General features: G+C 53.2%; 2 protein-coding genes across 2 annotated transcripts; both read right to left on the reverse strand.

Moving 5' to 3' along the window:
* Window positions 1-4,412: 4,412 nt before the first annotated feature.
* On the reverse strand, window positions 4,413-6,952 carry LOC116448960. The gene is made up of 2 exons (XM_032120028.1): window positions 6,741-6,952; window positions 4,413-5,675 (listed from the first exon to the last, which is right to left on the reverse strand). The coding sequence occupies exons 1-2, from the start codon at window positions 6,884-6,886 to the stop codon at window positions 4,715-4,717; spliced, it is 1,107 nt and encodes a 368-aa protein (XP_031975919.1). The 5' UTR covers window positions 6,887-6,952; the 3' UTR covers window positions 4,413-4,714.
* A 6,868-nt stretch (window positions 6,953-13,820) lies between these two features.
* Window positions 13,821-19,096, reverse strand: PDCD1 (programmed cell death 1). The gene is made up of 5 exons (XM_032120230.1): window positions 18,810-19,096; window positions 16,540-16,872; window positions 16,090-16,242; window positions 15,498-15,532; window positions 13,821-14,674 (listed from the first exon to the last, which is right to left on the reverse strand). Exons 1-5 carry the CDS (start codon window positions 18,916-18,918, stop codon window positions 14,456-14,458), a joined length of 849 nt encoding a protein of 282 aa, XP_031976121.1. The 5' UTR covers window positions 18,919-19,096; the 3' UTR covers window positions 13,821-14,455.
* Window positions 19,097-21,554: the final 2,458 nt, after the last annotated feature.

Below are 21,554 nucleotides of genomic sequence, written 5' to 3' on the forward strand. Positions count from 1 at the left end.
AGACAGACCCTGAGCAGCCCTGAATACAAATCACAAAAAAAAAGGGCACAACAGAGGAGATCCTGCCTTCAATTATTTATAGCCTTAGCACATCACTGAAGATGGGGGTAGTGGCAGGAGGAGAGGGCAGCAACCTGTTTGCTGAGAATAGCAATTAAGTCTGAGTTCAATTGACACGAGGAAAAAAAAATGAGGTATGTGACTTTTGCTTAAAAAGGGATGAAAAATCAGCCCATCCCCACTAGCTGTTGGACTGAGAGAGCACGTTCTCACAGCAGAGGCTCTGCAGTGAGCTCAGATATGAGCTGAGGCAGGGACAAAACTCTGCCGGGCATCTCTGCATCAGAGACTGTGAGAATCTAGACTCTGAAGAGAGCTTAAAATCATGGGGAATGTTTCCTCCAATGTGCCTGGATCCAGGGCTGAGCTGGGTTATTGATCCCTATTTTCCTATGGCACAGAACTGAAAAACAGCACCAGGCTCCTCTGCGTTGATGGCAGGCAGGAGGGCAGTGGGTCTGGCTCACTCACAGGTCTGCTAACACATCCAGAGACATCGCAGGAGTAAAGGAGATGAGAGAGAAAAAGCGAAACAAAGGCCTGGTCCCCTGAGCATTAAACCATCATTTGTAGGATGTGAGCCTAGACAGCCCTGGGGCACATTAAAAAATACTGCTGCCCTTTAATAGATCACTGGTAAATACAGACTCTCCCCGCTTCCCGTCGATAGCTCTGCCGGGAAATCCCCGACCCAGCCCAGCCCTCGCCCCCTGCTCACGAAGCTGCCGCTGCCGAGTGCCAGCCCTGAGCGCCCCACGGGCACTGCAGTGGCTGCAGGGTGGGCTGGGAACAGGCAGCCGAGGAGAAAAGTGACAGCAACAATGGGCTTTGCATTTTCTGGCACCTCGCAACCTGCCAGAGTGGTGAGAGGTTCTCTCCAGGGAGACAGGCGCAGAGACAGCTATTTATCAGGCTGGCTGTGGTGAAAAGCCAGCAAAACATCCCTGGGTGAAGTTTTGCTGTCCCTGGCTGCGAGTGCCAGGCGTGAGCTGAGAGTTGGCTGTTGCAGAGCCCAATCTCAAACAAACCAGGGGGGACAACCAGGACCTGCAAAGAACCCGCAGAGAGAGCATCCTTCTTCCCTCATCCCCTGGGATGGACTCACTGTTCCCATGCCAGCTGGGGGCCTGACCTGGCCAGGAGTGCTTGCTCTGGACCCCAAAAGTGCCAAGAACCACAGAAAGCAGAATTTTGAGGGCAGTTGGCTATGAAAGTAGCAATGGGAACAACTGCATGTTGGACAGGGGTATCCTGGAAAGGACCCCAAAAATGAGGCCATGGCTGAGAAGCCCATGTATGCACAGGAGGCTCTGAGTACTGGGGAGGGGATGAAGGGGCTGCATGAGGGAGGGGACATGCTTGCACAAGGTGAGGACACAGGCAGGCAAGAAGGCAGCAGTGAGGAGGGGACCAGGGGAAAAGGAGCATATTCACACAAGGCCATGGATGGGGGAGCACAGCGGGCATGTAAAAGACTTGCAGGGGAGCAAGACGTGGATCTGCCCTTGCAAAGGAGCAGAGAGACTCAAGCAGGAAATAAGGACCCCTGCAGGGATGTAGTCTCCACCAGAGTTGGCATCTCAGGCAGAGACGAGGGAGTTCCCAGTCAGCAGCTGGGTGGTTGGGAATGCTGCAGACAGCCCAGACATGATGACTGGGGCTGGGAAAACCTCAGCATGGAAAGAAGAGGGCTATGGGCAATGGCAGCAAGAAACTTGGCCGTATCTCTGCTTCATGACATAACGCCGGCAGGGAGAGGGCGGGCTGCTCCCAGCACAGGAGGGAAGGGAGCTGGTCCAGGCTGGAGGATCAGCCTCATCAGAGCTCAGCCCCGGCAGAGCCCCAGCAGAGACACTTATCAGAGCCACTCATCCACAGACCAATCCCGCACCCACGTGAGATGGGCTTTGGGGGGACCATGCTACAGGGAAGCAGCTGGCCACAGAAATAGGAGGGAGGGCATCCCCCATGGGGGGAATGCTGTCCCGACCCAGTGCTGGCGGGTCACTGGTCCCAGTGGTTCCCAGCGCAGTGCCGGAGATCTGCAGCTCCATCTGGTGGCTCCGTGGCCAGGGCTGCTGAGGCTGCAGAGAGAAGGTGCTGGTGAAGGGAAGAGTTGGTGGGGTAAAAGCAGGTTAGAGCACTTTAAAAAACCAAATCCACATGGCGTCTGGACCACACGGAGTTTTCTTGTTATGTTCATTTTTTTTTTAAACAATAGCCTGCAGGTTGCATATATGAAAATACAGAAGAATCTTACAGTAGCAGAAGAAGTAGCATAAAGGGCCCTTCAGGATACAGCAGGGAGGAAAGAACAGCAGCTGGGAAGCTGCACGGACAGAGGTTGATGCTGTGTGAGCCACAGTGGGTCTGGTTATTGTTTATCCTTCAGCCCATCATTCTTCCACTAATTCAGTCATGAAATTTTTGCTATCATACCCATCTTCAGCATCAAAACATTTGCAAAGTCAGGAGAGAATGGATACAGATGCCTCAGTGGTTCTGCAGGTCTGTTCATTGTCAGACTAATTTTACAGACAGGCCTAAAACCAATTTCAGTACCCGAAGTAGTTTAGGGGTTGTTCAATTCAGCTCTCGCTACTCAGGTAAGCAGCAGGTCCCTTGGTGTCTGTGTTTCAGCTCCTCCACCACACAGGCAGTGCATGAATCCCAGAGAAAACAGCAGAGAAGAGGGAGCCATGAATGTGCTGGAAACCCCCACTTCATCCCAGCTACCAGCATCCTAGCACAGCAGGTGCCTGGGGCCACTAAAGCAGTGTAAGTTGGGAAGTTGGAGTTAACAGAAGTCACTCATCAGCCAGGACCACTGGCCAGCATCTCTGTGAAAGGTATCAAATGAATACAAAAACTATGATGAGAATGGCACAAGGACACCAAGGGGTGCTGTCTCCCAAATTGTTCCTAAACCCATTCAGGGCTCAGCAGTGAGCTGGTGACTGCATGCTCGTCACTGGCACCTTGTTTCGCCAGGGAATGGCTGCATCTCCTGGATTCTCCTGTGGGCCCATGGAGGCGGATTTCCCATGGCATCCCTGGTGTCCCCAGTGCATCCCCCAGTGCACTCCCAGGTGACAGCCCTCACAATGGTCTCTCTCACACGGCACATCATGCCCCCCCACCCCCACTTGCTCACCCCAAGATCCCAGAGAAGACAGACTTTGGTAACCATGGTTGTATTCGAGGCTTGTGATGTACAGGCTACAAGCTATTTCAAGTTTTTTCAAGTTGCTGTGGCTTAAGCCCAGCCAGCAGCTAAGTACAGCACAGCCTCTCACTCAGTCCAACCACCCTTCCCCAGTGGGATGTGGAGGAGAATCAGAAAAGGGTAAAGTCTGTGAGTTAAGAACATTTCAATAATTGAAACAAAGTAAATATTAATAATAATAACAGTCATAAACAGAGAGATAAAGAGAGAGAGACATAAAACTCAATAAAGACAAGAGATGCACACTACAGTTGTTCACCACTGGTTTACCGAAGTCCAGTCCATCCCCCAGGAGCAGGCGGCCCCTCCCAGCCAACTCCCTCTGTGTATCCACTGAGCAGGATGTTCCATGGTATGGAATGTCCCTTGGGCCAGTTCTAGTCAGCTGTCCTGGCCATGCTCCCTCCCAGCTCCTTGTGCACCTGCTCCACTGGCAGAGCACGGGAAGCAGAAAAATCCTTCACTTAAAACAAGTACTACTTGCAACAACTAAAACATCAGTGTGTTATCAATGTTATTATTCCCATACTAAATCCAAATTACAATGCTGTAACAGCTAAAAAGAAGAAAATTATCTCCATCCCAGCTGAAACCAGGACACAAGCACTTACAAACCAACTTCACCTTGTTTTTCTGGGCCAAAGTCATGGCCACAGGACATCCTGTCCCCACGTGTAAGTTCTGCAGGAGCCCAGCTCCCCTGCAGGGAAGGTAAGAGTCAGGATGTCAGGCTGCATGGGGACAACAGGTTCCCTCCCAACCTTATGACACCCACCAGGTCCCTAAAGCCCTGCAGGGTGAAGTAGCAGAAGGCAAGAGTCTGCATCTTCCCTTTTGCCCAGACCCTGCAGCCCAATATTTGCAATTTCCTCATAATTGGGGCATAGACTTTGGACTTGCTGCTGCAGCCTTCTTGCACTTGCCAAGTTTGGGCACCCTTTGCCCCCACTGCAGGGAACTCAGACAGCTGGCCAAAGACAGGGCAGACTGGAGATGTGCCTCCCTGGAAGCAGAGCTCAGCTGGCGGATAAAAACAACCCCCAGCTTCCCTCCGGGCTGCCCACACACACACACACCCCTAGAAAAGGCTTTTGAGAAATTAAAAAGCACAAATGCACCCTTGGGCTGAGGAAAAAGGGCTTGTTTTATTCTTGCAAGTAATAAACCTCCTCCTGTGCGTGGGGTAGCTGAGAGATTCATCTTCATACAGAATATGTCCCATAAGAAACCATCAGACCCATCAGTTTTCCAGAGGCTGTGGGACAAGGTGCCTGGCTGAGGCATCCTGATGTGTTCCCGTGCCACCAGGAGCTGGGGAAGCCTCACTGAGCCGAGAGCAAGGGCTGACCTTGGGTAGCCAATTTTCCAGGCACTCCATCAGCTTCCCTAGCCATCACCCCAGTTCCTCTTCACGATCCCCAGGCCCCTCTACATCACGGTCAAATAAAGCACAACAAAGATGATCAGTGCCAAAACACAGAGCAAAGAGCTGCCGATGCAGAAGCAGCGTTTCCAGGGGAAGCTGCTATTGGAGGGTGAGGGGTGGTGGGTCGCGGCTGCATGGGGCCTTAAGCCCTGGTGTTTCAGGGTCTGAGAGGTCCTGGACACACTTGCATTCCCAGCAACCCGTGCCGGGGCTGGCTGCAACCCAGTGCGATGGGTCCTGGCCTTGCCCACACCAGTCAAGGGTTCACAGTCATCTGATCCCAGGAATGATTCCAGGGATGACTGCAGCTCAGTGCGATGGGTCCTGGCCTTGCCCACACCAGTCAAGGACTTCCAGTCATCTGATCCCAGGGATGATTCCAGGGATGACTGCAGCTCAGCGCGATGGGTCCTGGCCTTGCCCACACCAGTCAAGGGTTCACAGTCATCTGATCCCAGGGATGATTCCAGGGATGACTGCGGCTCAGTGCGATGGGTCCTGGCCTCCCTCACGTTTGCCAAGGACTTCCAGACACCTGCTGCCCAGCCCAGCCATGACTCGGTGCTGTGCATCGTGGCCTTGTCCTCATCCATCAAGGGCTTCCAGGCATCCGGTGCCAGGGCCCACTGTGACCTGTTACAAATGCCCAGCTGGCAGGCCTCGCAGTGGGCACTGTCATGTGGGCCTGTCACCGGTGTATCCACCACAAATTCCAGGAGGTCAGAGGGCTGGACAGGCTTATTGTAGAAATACTGGAGGATCTTTATCACCAGGTTGTGCAGAATCATCTCCAAAGTCTCCAGGCTGAAGTCAGGATCCTCCAGCCGGGGGTTGGGGCAGTGCCTGCATTTCTGGCGAAAGATCCGCATCAATACCGTGCCCCAGCCTTGGCACTGGCACATGTGGAACAGGATGTGCACTTTGGCAGAAGACCACTCATGAAAGCACTGGGAGCACTGAAACCTGTCAGGGCAAAGAGGAGACCAGCTCATGCCAGGCTCCCCATGCTGAGCCAGAAGCTTTCGGCACAGTAAGTAGGGACCAGGATTAACACAGACTATGGACTAACTTCACTCATGCAAGCTTTACACCAGGCTGTCCTCCCCCTAACAGCATGATGCCAGTCTGGGAAGTTCACCACGGATGTGAGCTGAGGGCTGGTCCCAGCACTAGAGATTTCAGAATCCAGGCTGTCTGCTGGGATCCTGGTCCCACTGCCAAAAGCAGGAGCCCTTGGGGTGGGAAGCATCAGGTCCCTATTTGGGACTCCAGCCCCTCACCCGTGCTGGCTCACCACAGCTCAGTGGAAAGCCAGTATGAAGCCCAGGACTGGATAAGACAATAAAAAGAAGTAAAATAGAAGGAAGGTGTGGGTGGAGGGTGCAGGGCAGGTGAAGAGATATCTTGAGGAGCCAAAAGGTGTGCAACCCGCAGCTCTTAATCTTGCACAATCTGCATGGGGGCTGGCAACCAAGGTCTCCATTTGCTGCCACTCAGGCAGGGTGTCTGATCAATGCCCAGGGTGGAAATGTTTGGGATGAGGCTTCTCATCAGCAACACAGAGCCACAGTCTCTCTCTGTCCAAGACCCTACAGCCTGGTGCAGGTGCAGGGGCTGCTGAGGCACCACCCCATGTCCCAGCACACAGTGGCTCTCCCTCTCCTCATCCTCTGGGTGCAAACCCAGAAGATTTGGCTCCGCTATGGTATAACTCCCCCTATGTGCTGAAGGAGCTCTTTTCATTTTGACAACAACATGGAAAAATTCTGGCCAATTACCAGCTGCCCTTTGGCCCTGCGGACCTGCTGAACTCTTCTCCCCTCCAATTATCATGTTTTCCAGTTTGGCAATAACCCACTGAGCTTCAAAGAAAAATGGAGAAACCCTTCACAGCCCCAACCACCTCCAAACTTCCCCTTTTGCTCAAAAACCTGTTTCCTGAAAACAAATTTTGAAAAAGGAAAAGGTCCACGTGGCAACCCATCAATCCTGATCCTGCTCCAACAGGGAGTGCCAGCAGCCCCCTACCTCCCAAGAGCACGGCGCTGCACAAACTCCTTCCAGCCAGGCCTGCACGCCTGCACCTGCAGGGCATCATCCTCCAGAAGTTTCCATGAATCTGTTATGTGCATTTCTTCAATCTTCACTGCAAAAATGTGCTGCCAGGTGCTCATAGTTCCACTTGGAGCTGGGGAAGAGGTAGCAACCAAGCCTCCAGGTCAAGCTTGCAGCTTCTGAATGCTAATACACATGTACAACTGCCTTGTCCCTATGCATTTCCTCTTTGTACAATGTCTTTGTGCTTGGAGAGGGGAACCTTTGCTCCTGCATGGGCAGCACCGCCCCATCCCAATCTCTGGGTCAACAGTCTCTGCTGACACTGCACCAGGTCTTGGCCAGGTGAAATGTCACCCAAAGCAAGGACAAGGTGGGTTTCCTCAAAATATGTACATGAACTCGTGACCTTGGAAAGCCACGATGCTGCTCTGTCCATAGAGAGAAAGGCTGGAAACAAAACCCCCTGCTAGGCTGCCCATGCCCATCACATTCATGGCAGTGGGGTGAACTTACAGAGATTTGCCCAGCTTAGGAATAATGAAAGCAAAACCCATCGAAAACACAAGACTCAGCAGCTGATACAGCTCCAGATAACCGTATCTGTCTCAATAGCTGCCACCAACCATGGGCTATTTTTACCAACGTTCAGTCAATTTGAGCAGAAAAAGGCCTAACATGAAACTGCAGGGTGGAAAGTTGGGGAGGACAGCATGGTATGTAAAACCAAAACAGGTGAGGTGTGCTCTGAGCTGAGAGCACCCAGGCAAGGTTTAAACAGCAGGGCTGGAGCTGCGTGCAACCCTCTGCCTCCCAGCTCACCCCTCGAAGGGTGCACAGGTCCCCCAGGGAATCCCATGGAGAGCACGGAGAGCAGGTTAGATAAGATGCCAAAAGAGAACAGGTGTTGAGTTTGAGAAAGATCTTGATAAGGCAGGGTCAGCTCCAGGCAGTCCATGTAGGTAAATCCCAGGAATCACAGCCTGGCAGGGAGGCTCTGATCTTTGCTGCTGGAAGGGAAAAGCCAGCAAGTCGTTTGTACCAAGAGCCCTGTAACACCTTCACAACTGCCCCTCCTGCAAGAGCAGAGGGAGGTGACAAGATCCCAGGGCAGAGCAAACCTTCAGCTTCCACGTTCTTTCCTTCTTTGAGGTTCCTTCCACTCTCAATTACACCTTGATACCATCAACTGGAGCAGGACTGGAAGGAAACAGAGTGCTCAGAAGCAGAGAAGCCAAGACAAGGTCTTCAGAAGGCTTATGAAGGGGTAGAAAGCCCTAACCTATGGACAGAACCTGAGTCACCCCCTTGCTGAGACCCCTATCATGGGTACATTGGGTCCTGCTTGGGCTGGGCCAGTGAACTACAAGCAGGACAGTGAAGCAAGGGTCATACCACCAGTGTTTTCAGAGTTCACAGATGGGGCTGGGGACATCCCTGGCTCAGGGCTGGTGCCTGAGGAAGAGAGGAAGCAGCAGATCTTCCTGGCCTCCTCTCATTCCTTTCCCTGGACCTCCCATTTCTACAGGTTCACTATAGAAAACCCCTTCATGACCCTGCCACAGAGAGGTCTCCAGGGCTGCAAATCTCACGGTGCAGAAGGTGGGAGCTAGTAGGGAAAGGGATGGCCTCACAGCTGGCACCAGCATGGCATGGGGACCCAGCCAGCAGCAGGGTGACCAGGATGGGGCCCCCACCCTGCAGCATCTGCCTGTCCCCTTGGCCACCTCTGTGTTACTATCCAAGAATTACCCTCGGGAGGTTGAATGCAGGAAAGACCTAAAGGTTTTGACACCTTCCCTTTATATCTAGGGCATGCCTGTGTTAGACACCTCCAGCTATTTTGAGGAGGAGGAGCCCCCCTGGGACACAGCCCTGTCTCCCGATACTCCCATATTCACCCAAACAAACCGATCGCTTCATCTGGGGGATCTGTGGTTCCAGCCCACCTCTTCCTCCCTGAGGCTCCTGGCACAGGGCAGAGGGATGCTCCTTATGGGACAGGCACTGCTCCCCCCACTTCCCACCCCAGGGGCCAAAACGCTGCCCCTCTGTTCAGCAGGGAGCCAGCAGCACACCTGGCGTGGGAACAGGTCCCTGCCTTCAAAACCTGGCTGTGATGGAAACCAGTCCCCTGTTACGTCATGGCAGCACAACTCAAATCGCGACCCACAATGCGCTGAGCCCTCACAGTCATCTCTGAGACAGCCACGTGCTGGTCCATCTATTAAAGCTTCTGACGTGCTTTTACTAAAGGGACTTTCCTAGAACAACCCACAGAGACGAAGCTGCTTTGACATCCTGTTCCATTTCACACACACCTCCTGGCTCTGCCCAAGCACCTTGCTGCTTATCAGTACCTGCCTGGAAATAAAAGCTGTTCCTACAGGATCTCCCACAGCCTGGCCTCAGCAGGGAGTGGGGACAAGCCCTATCCTGGACACAGCATGACCTCGCTGGGCTGGCAGCCCTTGCCAGGGTCACACCCTGCCAACCCTCTTCATTCTGGCATGCTGGTCATGGCTTCTCCGTGGGATGCATGAAGGAAGCACACAAGGTGCAGCCTGGGCAGTAATTTCCCTGCTGTTTTTGCACAGCATGAAACTATTTTTTACTTGAGCTCCCACCCCTGGGTGAGCCACCTCGGTGTGCGCAGGAAGGTTTCCTGAAGTTCTTTCTCCTCCTCTTCATCTCTCACTATGTGTCAGCCTCCACATTCCCCACTCTTCCAGCCAAGGGACACATTGCCCGTAAGGACCCTCTTTGGCCCACATGCACCCATTCCTGCTGGGACATCCATCCCTTCCTTTGGGATGGGTCACCCCATACCCTGGTGGCTCCATCCTGTCAGCAGTCCCTGGAAAGGGTAGAAAGGGACATTCAACCCCAGTCCCTAGGCAGGACTGCAGAGAGGAACATCCCCTCAGCAGTGGGGATGCTGTGTCCATGGGCACATCAAGATTTGCAGGACAGATGAACTGACATCTAAGCAGCAGGGCAGAACCCTAAACATTTCTCACTGCTTGCTTCATATTGAGGCTTTTTCCCAGTCATTTTTTCCTGTGCTGAACACACCCAATTCTTTTCCATCAGTCATTCTTTCTTTTCTGTTTTCTTCAGGTCATCAGGGCAAATTCAGTTTCTAACCCTCCACCCTAACAGCCCCTACACCCTCCTTCAATAGCATCTTGCTTTCATGTGAGCCAGGCTTCCCCAGAAAATCTCTGTTGGATGTGTCTGCTGCACAAGCTATTGATAACTGCTCATGGGATAGAGCTTCTTGAGAATCCATCCACCTACAGTGGCAGAATTTCCCATTTCCTCATTTGCTTATGAGAATGTAATGTAAGGCAGCACAAAGATAGCATCACTCCCACTTTCCCTGTGGTACCTGCCACCCTAATGAAGAGAAAATGAGGATGGTTTGACATGAGTTCCTGCTAAATCCGTGTTCTCAGCCCCAGCACTGTCCTGTCAGTGTTTGCCACTGGGTGGAATTTGCTCCAGCGGTGTTCTGGGTACTGAGGCAGGCTGACTCATCTAGAATTTCCCAGATCCTCTTTTTTCCACTTCCATGAAGCAGATGGTGAATTGGGCATCCATATCCTCCTGGGAGATGGCTCCACGACAGCGCTCTGTGCCTCAGTCCCCCCCCAACCCTGATGCTGTTGACAGTGCATGGTTGTCATCCCGTGGTGGTAAAACTCACCAGCTCTAGGGACAAACAATGGCTACATTGGGATGTTCCCTTCCATGCTGGACTGTCTGCACAGCTGAACCCTTGGAGGAGAAGTGTCCACCCGCCCAAGGGTGGACTTGAGGAAAGGAGGATCAGTTCCTCTGGAAATGGGGCTATGCCCAAGCTGGGCTGTAGAGAGGGCACACTGCCCCATCATCCAGGACTTCTGGGATGGAGAGGAATGCTGAGCAATGGAGAGAGATATAAGGGAGCAAATGGATATGAAGATGTGGGAAGGTATCACCCCACATGGGTTTAGGCTCCCTGTTCCCCTGGTGAGCCTCGTGGTGGTCCCCTCAGATGTAAGGAGAGAGCTTAACCCCCTCCAACAAGGCTCTGCTCCAGTGCCATGGGCAGTGGGTTTGGTCTGGGGACAGAGGAGCTGGCAGGCACAGGGCTCCTGCCTGGCCCTCCAAGCCTCATGCACCCGGATCTGGACTGCCAGCTCGCTCATTGAGCATCACATCCCACCAAAGGGAGGAGAGAGGAGAAGAAATTCTGGAGACAACTCAAAGCAAAACTAGAGAAAGCAGAATGAGGGCGGTAGGAGGAAACACAGATACTCTGCAGGGCTACAGCAGCTCAGTGACAGCTAGGGTGAGACTCTTGGTGGGACAGGATGGAGGAGATGTTGTGGACCCAGACCCCTCAGGACACACCAGAGCTGTGCAACCTGGCCATGGTTAGGGGTCCAGGCAGCCTGCCCAGCAGCTCACCCCTCCCACAAGCCACCTCATTAACCCAGGGGACAAATAACCCACACAACTGATGCATCACCTCCAGCCCAACCTCTCCCAACCAGAAACCTCCAAGACCTCCCAGTGACCAGGACAGTGCTCACTTGAAACTGACCCTACTCTCCCACGGCCTGACCATCTCCTCTCCCCCCAGCATCTGCAATGCCCTGGTTTTCAGGAACAGTGCCTTGCTGCTCCATGGCATGGCTCTCCTCAAAGACACTGCTGAAAAGTGCAGTAGAGGATTTCCTTTCCATCTTCATCTGCCTGCCCAGTTTTCCCAATACATGGTTTATGCATTCAGGTTTCTTGAAGAGATGCTTGCTCACACGTTGTTCCCAACCACCTTTAATCAAGGCTGGGGTATATAGGGAGCCAGGCTGGCTCTCAAGCACCATGTAGGGGGTTTTTGCTTCCTTAGATATAGCCCACATCCAGCTTTCTGCAGATGCTGACAGGGATCGGTCCCAGCTCTCTGAAGTCTCCCAGAGGGCTCTGGCTATTCCCCATCACCAAGACCTCAGCATGGGACCAGGGTGAGCCTCTCCAGAGGTCTCAGCTGGTGTGTGGTCTCAGGGGACTGACGAAACATTTTGGCACTGACAGTGGTGGCAGCCACACCTCGAGGGAGGGCTGGGTGTCTGCAGTCAGAAGAGATTGCTTTAACTGCCAGACCAGACTGTACAGGAAACACCGCAGCTCCAGCACCCACAGCCTCCCCCTTGGCTGGTCCTGAGTCCCAGCACAGAAGAAGCTGTGGCACACAGATGGGGGGCCTGAGGGGATGTGTGCCTGCAGTAGGGGGTGGTATTTGGTACAGTAGCTGTGCAAATCTGGGGGTGTGCACACAAATTTGTATGGTGAGTTACTTGCACATCTGTGTGTTCATGAGCATTTGTGTGTGCTTGCACATGTGTGCATAAAGACTTCCCATTCCCAAGCAGGATGCTGGGGCATGGGGCCTGACACCCATCTCAGGGCACTGCTTGGTTTGGGGATGCTCAGCTGGGGGCTTGAAACCCGCATCCTGCTCAGAGCTCATCTTAGCCCTGTTCCTACTCTGGCCAGCACAGCCAGTGCCATGACAGGTGCAGGGGAGTATAGCTCATGTCTGTTAGTGCTGGGCATCCTGTGCTCCAAACAGGGATGGGAGATGGTGTCTGGCAGACTGGAGAATCCCCACCGCTCACCCCATGCATTTGAGGCCCCAGCCTTCATCCCTGTAAGGGGCAGGATTGCAGCCAGACTGATGGGGATTGGAGGGGCACAGGCACTGGTGCAGGCTGGATGCTCTCCTGTCCCAAATGGCAGTGAGAGATGCTTTTGCTACACCTCCAACCCCACTGGATGGCTTGGGAGCCTCCGGTCAGCTGCAGACCACCATCCAACCAGAGAGGAAAGGACTCAGCCCCAACTGCTCCTGGAGGAGTCATAGCTGCAGCCAGGGGGTGCAGGAAGTGCTGAAGAGCCGGCACCTCTGCTGCGTGAGAGGTAGGATGGAAAATATGAAGCAGGGTCCACCCTCTTGACGATGTCAGTGTTGTGTCTGACGGGAAAGGCAAATGCAAAACTGCTGACTGAGCTCCCAGTTCTTTCCTGCTGCAGCTGCCTCCTGCCTCAGTTTTGTGGGCCCTGCTGGCCACAGCAGGTCTCTGACAGAGCTGTTGGGGCAAGGAGCAGGGCTGCTGCTGGCAAAAAGCCCCAATGGGCTGAACCATGAACTGGCATGAGTGAATGTCATGGGAGTTGCAGCACTGCCCATGGAGGCTACTGGGAGCCTTCAGCAGCACTGGGGACCAAAAGGGGCACCACATCCACTACCCTACCTTGAAGAAAGGTGTGAGCTATCCCAAATGGATATTTATCCCATCTACTCCCCTCTGGAGGTTTCTCATCAACTTTCCAGTCCCCACAGAGTACAAGATATGGTGCCTGACTTGCCTCCGCCCTTCCCCCAGTGCCCAGGTTGGCTCCCACAAGGCTGTGCTGGTTTTATTGGGGATAAGGGAGGAAGAAACCTGCTGACAGTGCTGCCAAAGTGTGAGATGCAAGTGACTGTTCTCAGTTTTTACTGAGTTTCACACTCTCCTGGCAAGTCTTTGCTGCCTCCAAAGCCACTCCTTACTGGGGTTTCTCCTCTCTCGAGCAGCTGTCATTTCTTTCCGCTCTGGTTTCTGGCAGGCAGCACAGCCCCGGCATCTCTTTCAAGAGAGAAAGTGGAAGCCAAAAAGCTGCACTGAGCACCACAGTGTGAGCTCTGCCCTGGGTGATGGCAGCCAGACCCCTGGCACAGCAGGGATGCTCATCCCCATGGACTGAGTGCCCCGAGACAAGCCTGATTAAGGGGGGGTATTGGTTTGCAGCCACGCCTGGGTGACCAGCTCAGACAGAGGCAAGGAGAAAACGAGCATCAACCTCTCTAAATTCTTAAGAGCATCTTTGTGAAAGAGAAGCTTGCATATCTCACAGAGAGGCCCAGGAACCACAACAGATGCTGCCACCTCCCAGGTCTCCCCTGCACTGCAAGAGCCGTTATTTGCCTGCCCACGCACTTGCCATCACGAGTCAACAAACTGCTTGGATGCAAAACTCTTTATTCACCCCCATGGCCAGATCTGACTCCTGCTTGGGGAGGGAGGGACACAGGGGTAGATCACCCCTCTTGCAGAGGAGGAAAGTGCCTGGAGACAGGCAGAAGACCAGCTTCCCATGGATTTCTGAATAGGGGTACACAAGGCAACCTCTGCTCCAAGCAAGGAGAAGCCCACAACCCTGGGCTCCCATGAGCAGCATCTCACAGGATTCACTCCAGCTCTGACCTCCAGCATTTTCTTCAACAGTCATGCTTTGATAGTTGGTTCAGACCTGGGGCAGGGAAGCAGCATGGCCACTCCAGAGAGCACTGGGTGGAGGTAGCAAACCGAGGCATAATGTAAATCACCTTTGGGACAGACCTGTTGGCATCACTGCTCTGCCCCAGCCCATCCTCCCTGCCCTGAGAGAAGAGGTAGCACATGGAGCACAGCAGGGACCTTCCTCATCCTGTGGTACCCACCCCATGGCCACAATACCACTGTGGCCAGGACTGTTCAATATCGACTCCAGTAGCAGCATCTCTGTTGCTTCAGTCCTGATACACTGGATTTTTCCCAGAGTGAGGGACTGGGGCAGCCTGTTCATGCCCACACCCTGGTGAGGAGGGACCCTGACCTTCAGCAGGGCTGTGAGGGCAGCTGTCGAGTCCTCTCATCCAGGTGTTTCTTGCCCCGCTCTGGCGTCACGGGTTTCTCCTCTGGGAAGATGATGGTGGCGTATTCAGTCTGCTCAACCGGCTGGGTCTCGGGGGGCACCGGGGGGCGCTGGTCCCTCTGGAACTCCAGCACACCATAGTCCACAGTGGATATGGACACCACGGGGGGCTTCTCTTCCTTCTGCAAGGTAACCCCATCGTGGTGGTTCAACATCTGGAGGTACCCACCACCCGCAGCACAAGCCCCTTCTTACAGCAAGTGCCAAAATCAGCTCTGAAGCATCCTGGGAGGGTGAGAGTGATACACAGCAGAAAGATGCACAGACCTAGGATAGAACATGCACGGAGGAACCACTTAATGAGCCTTGGGGTCTCAGCTCTCTGCCTCAGCCTCTGCAGGCAGGCTGGGCTCTCTGCCTGCCCAGCCACAGAAGGTGGGACTGTGCTAGGAGCCCCTTTTCCACCTCTCCATTGGGCTCCAAAGTGGCATGGTGTGCATGAGAAGACCCTAGGGCTGAGTTTGCTCAGCCCAGAGAGGAGAGAGCAAAAGGCAACCTAGTCACTGCCTTCAGCTACCTAATGAATGGGGTTGGAGAGAAGATGGAGACAGATCCCTCCGGAGGTGCCTGGCTAAAGGGAGAAGAAAACAGGCACCAGCTGCAGCAAAATAAATTTTAGCTTGATATATTGCAAGGAAACATCCTCCTATTTTCTACAGCAACACAATCCACTGTCAAAGATAAGCCTGCTTTGAAGAAAAATTGGACTAGAGAGTGCCATCCTATCTTGGGTAATTTTATTTTGATTTTGTGATGGGGCTGAGCTGCTGCAGGTGCAGAAAAGCAGTTGTAGCTGTGCAGAAAAGATCAAGCAGCAGCAGAGAAGACAGAAGAAGTGAGATGCTTGTGAAGAGCTGATAAAGGGAGGCCCAGCACCCTCCTCACCCCAGCAATGCCACGGTGCTCTCCTGCAGCACAGCAGGGAGACAGAGGCAGAAAACTCACCGCTGGCATGTTTTCACTCGGTGGTTTCTGCACATCTGCAAAGTAACACACTTGGTTAGAGGAGGTTTGTGTGCCACGTAAGCTGGCCCAGCCTCACCCTTGTCCTAGAGAGCACTGGACACCACAATCTTTTCACCACACCTCCTCCTTGTCTGTTCAGCATCTAACACCCTGAGCATTACAAGAACAAGTGAGACACCAGCCCAAAGTCTAGGGTTTAATTTGGAATAGTGGAGTGCAGGGGAATCCTCTGTGAGTGCCTGTGGCATGGCTGAGGCGATGCCCTGTGCTGCAGCAGGGCAAGGTTCTCCAAAGGTACCTGGGCAAGGTGCATGGGAGGGATTCAAGTGCAGCTTTAAGGCACCACGCTAACGAGTGGTATAGAGCTACTGCATGTGGTCTGTGGGCTCTACAAAAGGCAAGCAGGGCTTAAAGCACCCCTCTCCCCCAGGCATGGAGATATCTATCCCACAGGGATATGGCACAACTGAGATTAGCACCTGGAACCAGTCCATGTACCCCAGGCAGCTGCAGACATCTGGCTGAGCCCAGGTCCCAAACTGGGTTTGCATGGCCTACAGGGGGATCATACCTCCTCTCCTGTATGTGAAGGTGAGGTAGCCAAAGATCAGCAGCACAACCACTCCAGCCAGCAGCAGGATGCCCAGGAGCATGGCCTTGATGTGCTCTGAGGGGTTGCCCTCCTCCATCTCCGGCTCATCAGTGGCATTCATCTGGGGGGCTGCTGCAATAGCCATTCAGAAAAGGGAGAACAAAACAGCAGGTCAGGAGTGTAAAATGGCCTCTGCAGTCCTTGTGAAAGGCAGCAGGGGAACATGGGGGTTGTCCTCAGAAAGAGCTCAGTGCCGGGCAGGCTGCCACAGCCCCACTACCCCTCTCCTACAAAGGAGAAGGGACAGGGTAGGGCTGTGCTCTCCTGACCCATGTCAGGTCCTCTGCCAACAGGTTACTGCCTGCCTTAAGTCCTGGAGCTACAATGAGCTTGGGACCTGTCCCCATCAGCTCAGCCCCTCAGGCTGACCTGTGACCATCAGCTGGGACCGGTTGCTCTCCATCACTTTATCGGGCTCAAAGATGGTGATCAATCCACAGTAGTAGGAGCCTGAGTCATTCTGGTGGAGGTTCAGGATCTCAATCTTAAAGACAGGAGCGCTGTTGATGAGCCGGTACTTCTCTGTCTCCGTCATGGTCTTTCGTGGGCTGATCTCCGCAGTTTTTTGGGCTTGGCTGTGGTTGGTCTCCTTGTACCAATTGAGGCTGTACTCTGAACCAGAGTCATTCTCCATGGAGATATTGCAGAAGAAGGTGGCTTTGTCATGTTCAGGGAGAGTTAACAATGCTGGGAAGATGGTCACTATTTGGGAGAGAGGAAACAGGGAGCAGACATAGTTACAGCAAGCACAGATCTCAGAAACAACCACTTCCCTGTGTAGGAGCCAGTGATGCAAGCCCAGTCCTCATCATCACACTGGGACATGGGCAGGTACATCAGCCCATGTCTCTCCTGTTCCAAATGTGTGCCTGGCTGGAGAGGCACTCTCAGAGGTAACAACAGTACTGTGAAATGGTTTCAGCAGACCAAATTGTGCTCTGGGTTACCTAAAGTTAACACTGAACACCTGTACCAGGGAAAACAGACTTTTGGGGTTGTATTATTTTTAAATATATGCTGTATTTTAATGTCTGAGTCATCCTCTCTCCAGCTGAGGCTGACTCTGAAAGTAAGCAGAGGGACAGAGTCCCAGGTCAGGGCAGTGTCCTGTGGTGCAGCCCATCACATGCCTGGCTGCCTGCTGGGATGCTCTGGCTCTACCTGCCGCACCATGCTGGGAGCTCAGAGCAGGCAGGGGCTGCCCATGGCACAATATTTGTCATCTCCAGCCTGAGACCACCTGGCAGGGCAGAACAACCGGGAGCTCATAGTTTCATCCCTTTCCAAGGGCCTGTCCCCTCCTTATGTGTACAATTGGCCTTGCCAGGCCATTCCCAACACAGAATCCAGTCAGCCACAGGCACAAGCTCCTCTGCTTTAGCACCAGCCCTGCTGCTTCACCTCATTTCCCTGCCCATTATCCTGGTGGGTTCATCCATCCTGCGCAGTGGGGATGCTGCGAACACAGGCCAGCCACACAATGTCCTGCCTCAGTCAGTCCCACACAGCAGAACATGGCAGCTCTTGCATTAAGTTCTGTTCAGAGCAACGAAAAGTAGAAAGAAACATTTTTCACATAGGTCACCCGACCAAGCTATTCAAACCACCAAGGCTTTGTAAAGTTCTTGTCCAAGGAAGTTCACCTTCCCTTTTCAGAAATCATTGATAGCGGCCCCAGAGCCTGCAGGCAGAGTCAGAAAGTCCCTCCCATCCCTCCAACTCTGGCCTGAGGCCATAGGACCATAACCACAGCATCACCAGTTAGAAAAGGAACCTGGAAATTCTGTGAATAGATACAAGACTAGATGGAAAACTGGGCTGAGAAATGAGGGATGAGACCAAACTGGAGGAGGGAGGGAGAGAAGTGCCCCAGTTCCCACAGGCAGCACTGGCTGTGGCAGTGTCCACACCAAGAGATGGAATTTTTGCCATGTTTTGGATTTCTAGTGTTTAACAGAAAATATTTGGCAGGTTCAGGGCTTTGTTTCCTATTAGTGCCGCTGCCAACAATGAATGAAGCATTTGGAGGACTTCTGAAAGCAGATGTTGTGTTTACATGTTTTCTTGTATCTTCCCAGCTCCAGAGGTAACATCTGCTCCAAGGGACACCCAGCCCTCTGCCCACCCTCGGGGCAAAAAAATACACGAATCCACCAAAGAAACAGTGGGCTGGAAGGAAGGGGAGAAACAGCTTTACCAGGGCTCTCACTCACTCTGCCCAGACTCACACATTCCCCTCAACATCTCCTTCTCCCCCAAATTTCACCCAGACCAAGGGCCCTGGCTCCCGCAGGATCAAGTTGCAGCCCAAGGGCGCAGACTGAAGCCATAAGAGCCAGAGAGGAAACCCCAGATGCCACTGGCAAACCCATAAGCTCAACACCAAACTCCAACCACCGTCACTGTGCCACAACACAGCTCTGGTGTCAGCACTGTGGGCTGGGGACCTGTCCCCTTCTCCATCCTTTAATCCCATTTCTACCCCAAGAATCCCCAGATCCTTTGCTTCAGCTTTAGGTTTTCTTCCTTCTTGATGCCAGAGATGATTTTTAACTACAACGCTCCCAGCCCTTAGACATTTTCCACCAGCTGCAAACGACATAGCCATGCCAGTGAACACACCACACTCCTGTACCTACCTCGGCGGCAGCAGGTCAGCATGGGCCCACAGCAGAGCAGGATGGCACAGAGGTCAGCCAGGGCTATCTCCACGCTGCCCCACATCTTCTTCGAGGCACCTGGAGCCATGGTGAGCCGGTCTGTTCCCTGCCCAGGCAGGCGGGAGGTGCTGTGCCGTGTGTGCTGTGCCGCTCCCGGCTCTCACCGTGCTTCCTTCCCCGCAGTGGCAGCTTGTTCTCTGTCGTACACAGCAAGAGCTGGGTGGAAGTGAAACGTGCCCATCTCTTCCCCAGAGGGAAACCCGGGCTGCCTCCCGCCCCCAGCTTCCTCCCCACGGAGGCAAAGATCAGCTGAGCCAGACCTGGCCCCTTCCCCTCCCTGAGCGCTCCTAGCATGTTCCCACGCAGGTACCCAGCTGCCAAGCAGAAGGGACAGGCACCTCTGAGCCTGCACCCTTTTTGGGGAAAGCTTCCAGGGGTGGAGGAGGCAGGGACCACAAGGGACATGTCCTCAGCTCCTCATAAGTAAAAGCTGATTTGGGTTCCCAGGCATCCAAGGTGCTCCCACTTGGTGCCCAAGGCAGTGGGGATGTAGGACATGTGGCAGTGGGTAGATAGGGTCTGAGCAGCCATGGGGCACCTATTGGTAGGCTGCTCCCACCTGGATGGGATGGGAGAGGAGAAGGAGGAGGGGGGGGTGGAGAGGAGTTTTTCCTCTTTAGGTGCGTTACTTAGCAGATTTGCAGAGAGCAAGGGCAGGTGCCCAGGGCGAGAGTGCTGTTATTGGGGCGACATTTGCAGGAGACTTCTGTAATTTTTCTCCATCCATGCTCCCTGCTCACCACACTGACTAATACTGGCATAGGAAATAACCAGCGGTGAAAGCGCGCTCCTCCGCTTCTCTAGAACACAGCTTCGGTGCCCCGCAATTTTGGAAAGTGTCAGGGGAAAATTAATAACTGGGGAGAAGGATGTGATTCTCATGATGACTTCATTATTTTTCCAGGCTTTAAGAAACAAGCTGTGGGGCTGGGGCTTGCTCACTTCTCACTTTCAAATGTGTCCCTGGCAGGCGAGTGGGCTGGGGCAGCCACTCCTAATTCCATAGAATCATGAAATCATAGAATCATTGAGATTGGAAAAGACCTCTGAGACCATCAAAAGCCATTAGCCCAACACCACCATGATGGCCAAACTGGGGTGGCCAAGGAGGGGGTTCTGAGCTGGGGCAAACAGGGCTCACCCTGGGATGATGGCTCAGTCCAGCCTGTCTTGGTCCTCTTTTCCAGTCTCCTCCTGGCATTGCAGCATCACTCCTTTCTCATGAGCTGCTGGCACTGCTTGAGCTGCAGAGCAAGGTTGGGCACCATGCCCAGCTTATCACCTCTCTATGCCACCTGGCCAGAGGCCACCATGCTGCCTGGATGGGTGGCAAAGGGAGTGCTCTCCACCACATGCAAGGGTGCAAGTGGGTTTTGACTTGGACATCACCTCTTCCTTCATAATTTCCTGGATTCCCACTAAAAAAAAACCTGACTGAACTAAACTAAACTAAACTAAACTAAACTAAACTCCACAAAACAAGGAAGCTCACAGCAAGGAGGCTTTTCCACCTTGAGGCTTTATGTCCCCAAATAGTGACACCAGGCACTTGGGCCAGGTGCGGGACACCTTGTTTGGCACTTGCCACATGTTTTGGTTTCTAGAGGTGGAAGATGTAATGGGTATCACCACCAAGATCATAACTCAGCGAGCCAGGGATTGGCAGGAAAAACTGGCTCATCCTCCCCACCCCATGTGACAGCAGCAGAGGGCTCTGATTAGCATCATAGCACAAATTGCTCAAACTTTCCAATGCACACTTGAGATGGGTATAAACTGGCACCCAGGGCGGGGAGGCTGCCATGTCCACGAGAAACCAACAACAGCAAGATGCCCTTTTCTCTGAAAGAAAAAAAAAGTGGTGAAAAGATTAAAAGATCAAGCTGCTAGGAAGCTGGTGTGGAGGAAAGTGAGGTGAGCAGCAGTGCCAGCCCAGCATATGCCTCAGGTGTTGGCATCACAGAGGAGCCCGTCCCCAGCCCCACAGCAGCCCCCAGGGCTTCAAGCAGGCTTTGCACCCTGCCTGCACCCTGACAGACCAGCACAGCTCACCCTGGCTCCTCCACCAGGTTCTGCAGCACCAAGGAAAACAGCCTGGCTCCAACCATGATGCAGCTCCCTGCTTGTGCTGGTAAATCCCCTCCAGCCCAGTGGAGTGGATGGTACACCTTGGGGTTTGCTGATGGGGTCATAAAAAGCTCCTTTGATGTTCAAAAAATAAAAATTCTTTCTGTGACTTGGAGCATGGCAAATTGCATGGGACAGTCCTTTTCTATTTGGCCACCAAAAGATGAAAATAAAGTCTAAAAAGGAAGGATGAACAGAAATAAGTGAGAAGACAGTTTGTTCTTTAAAACTAAGAAACAGCAACTTCAGCAAGCACATGTCACACCACTTCATTGCAGCACAAATGTCATGGTTTTTCTCCAACCAGAAGCTGGTGAGTTCCATCAACACAGCTGTGGCCCAGAGGAGGGCCCGGTCTTCTGCAGTCATCACTGTTGGGGCACACAGCTATTATCTGAGCACTCACCTCAAAGGGTTGAGGGTCAGTCCCAAAATGGCTTTAAAGCATCTGGGGTATTTAAGGAGCACTGAAAAATTGGACGAAGAAAAAGAAAGGTGTGATCAAACATCTCTGATGGAGCTGACTGAAGCCCAGAG

Source organism: Corvus moneduloides, chromosome 10 (assembly GCF_009650955.1).
Source record: "Corvus moneduloides isolate bCorMon1 chromosome 10, bCorMon1.pri, whole genome shotgun sequence".
Taxonomy (NCBI): Eukaryota; Metazoa; Chordata; class Aves; order Passeriformes; family Corvidae; genus Corvus; species Corvus moneduloides.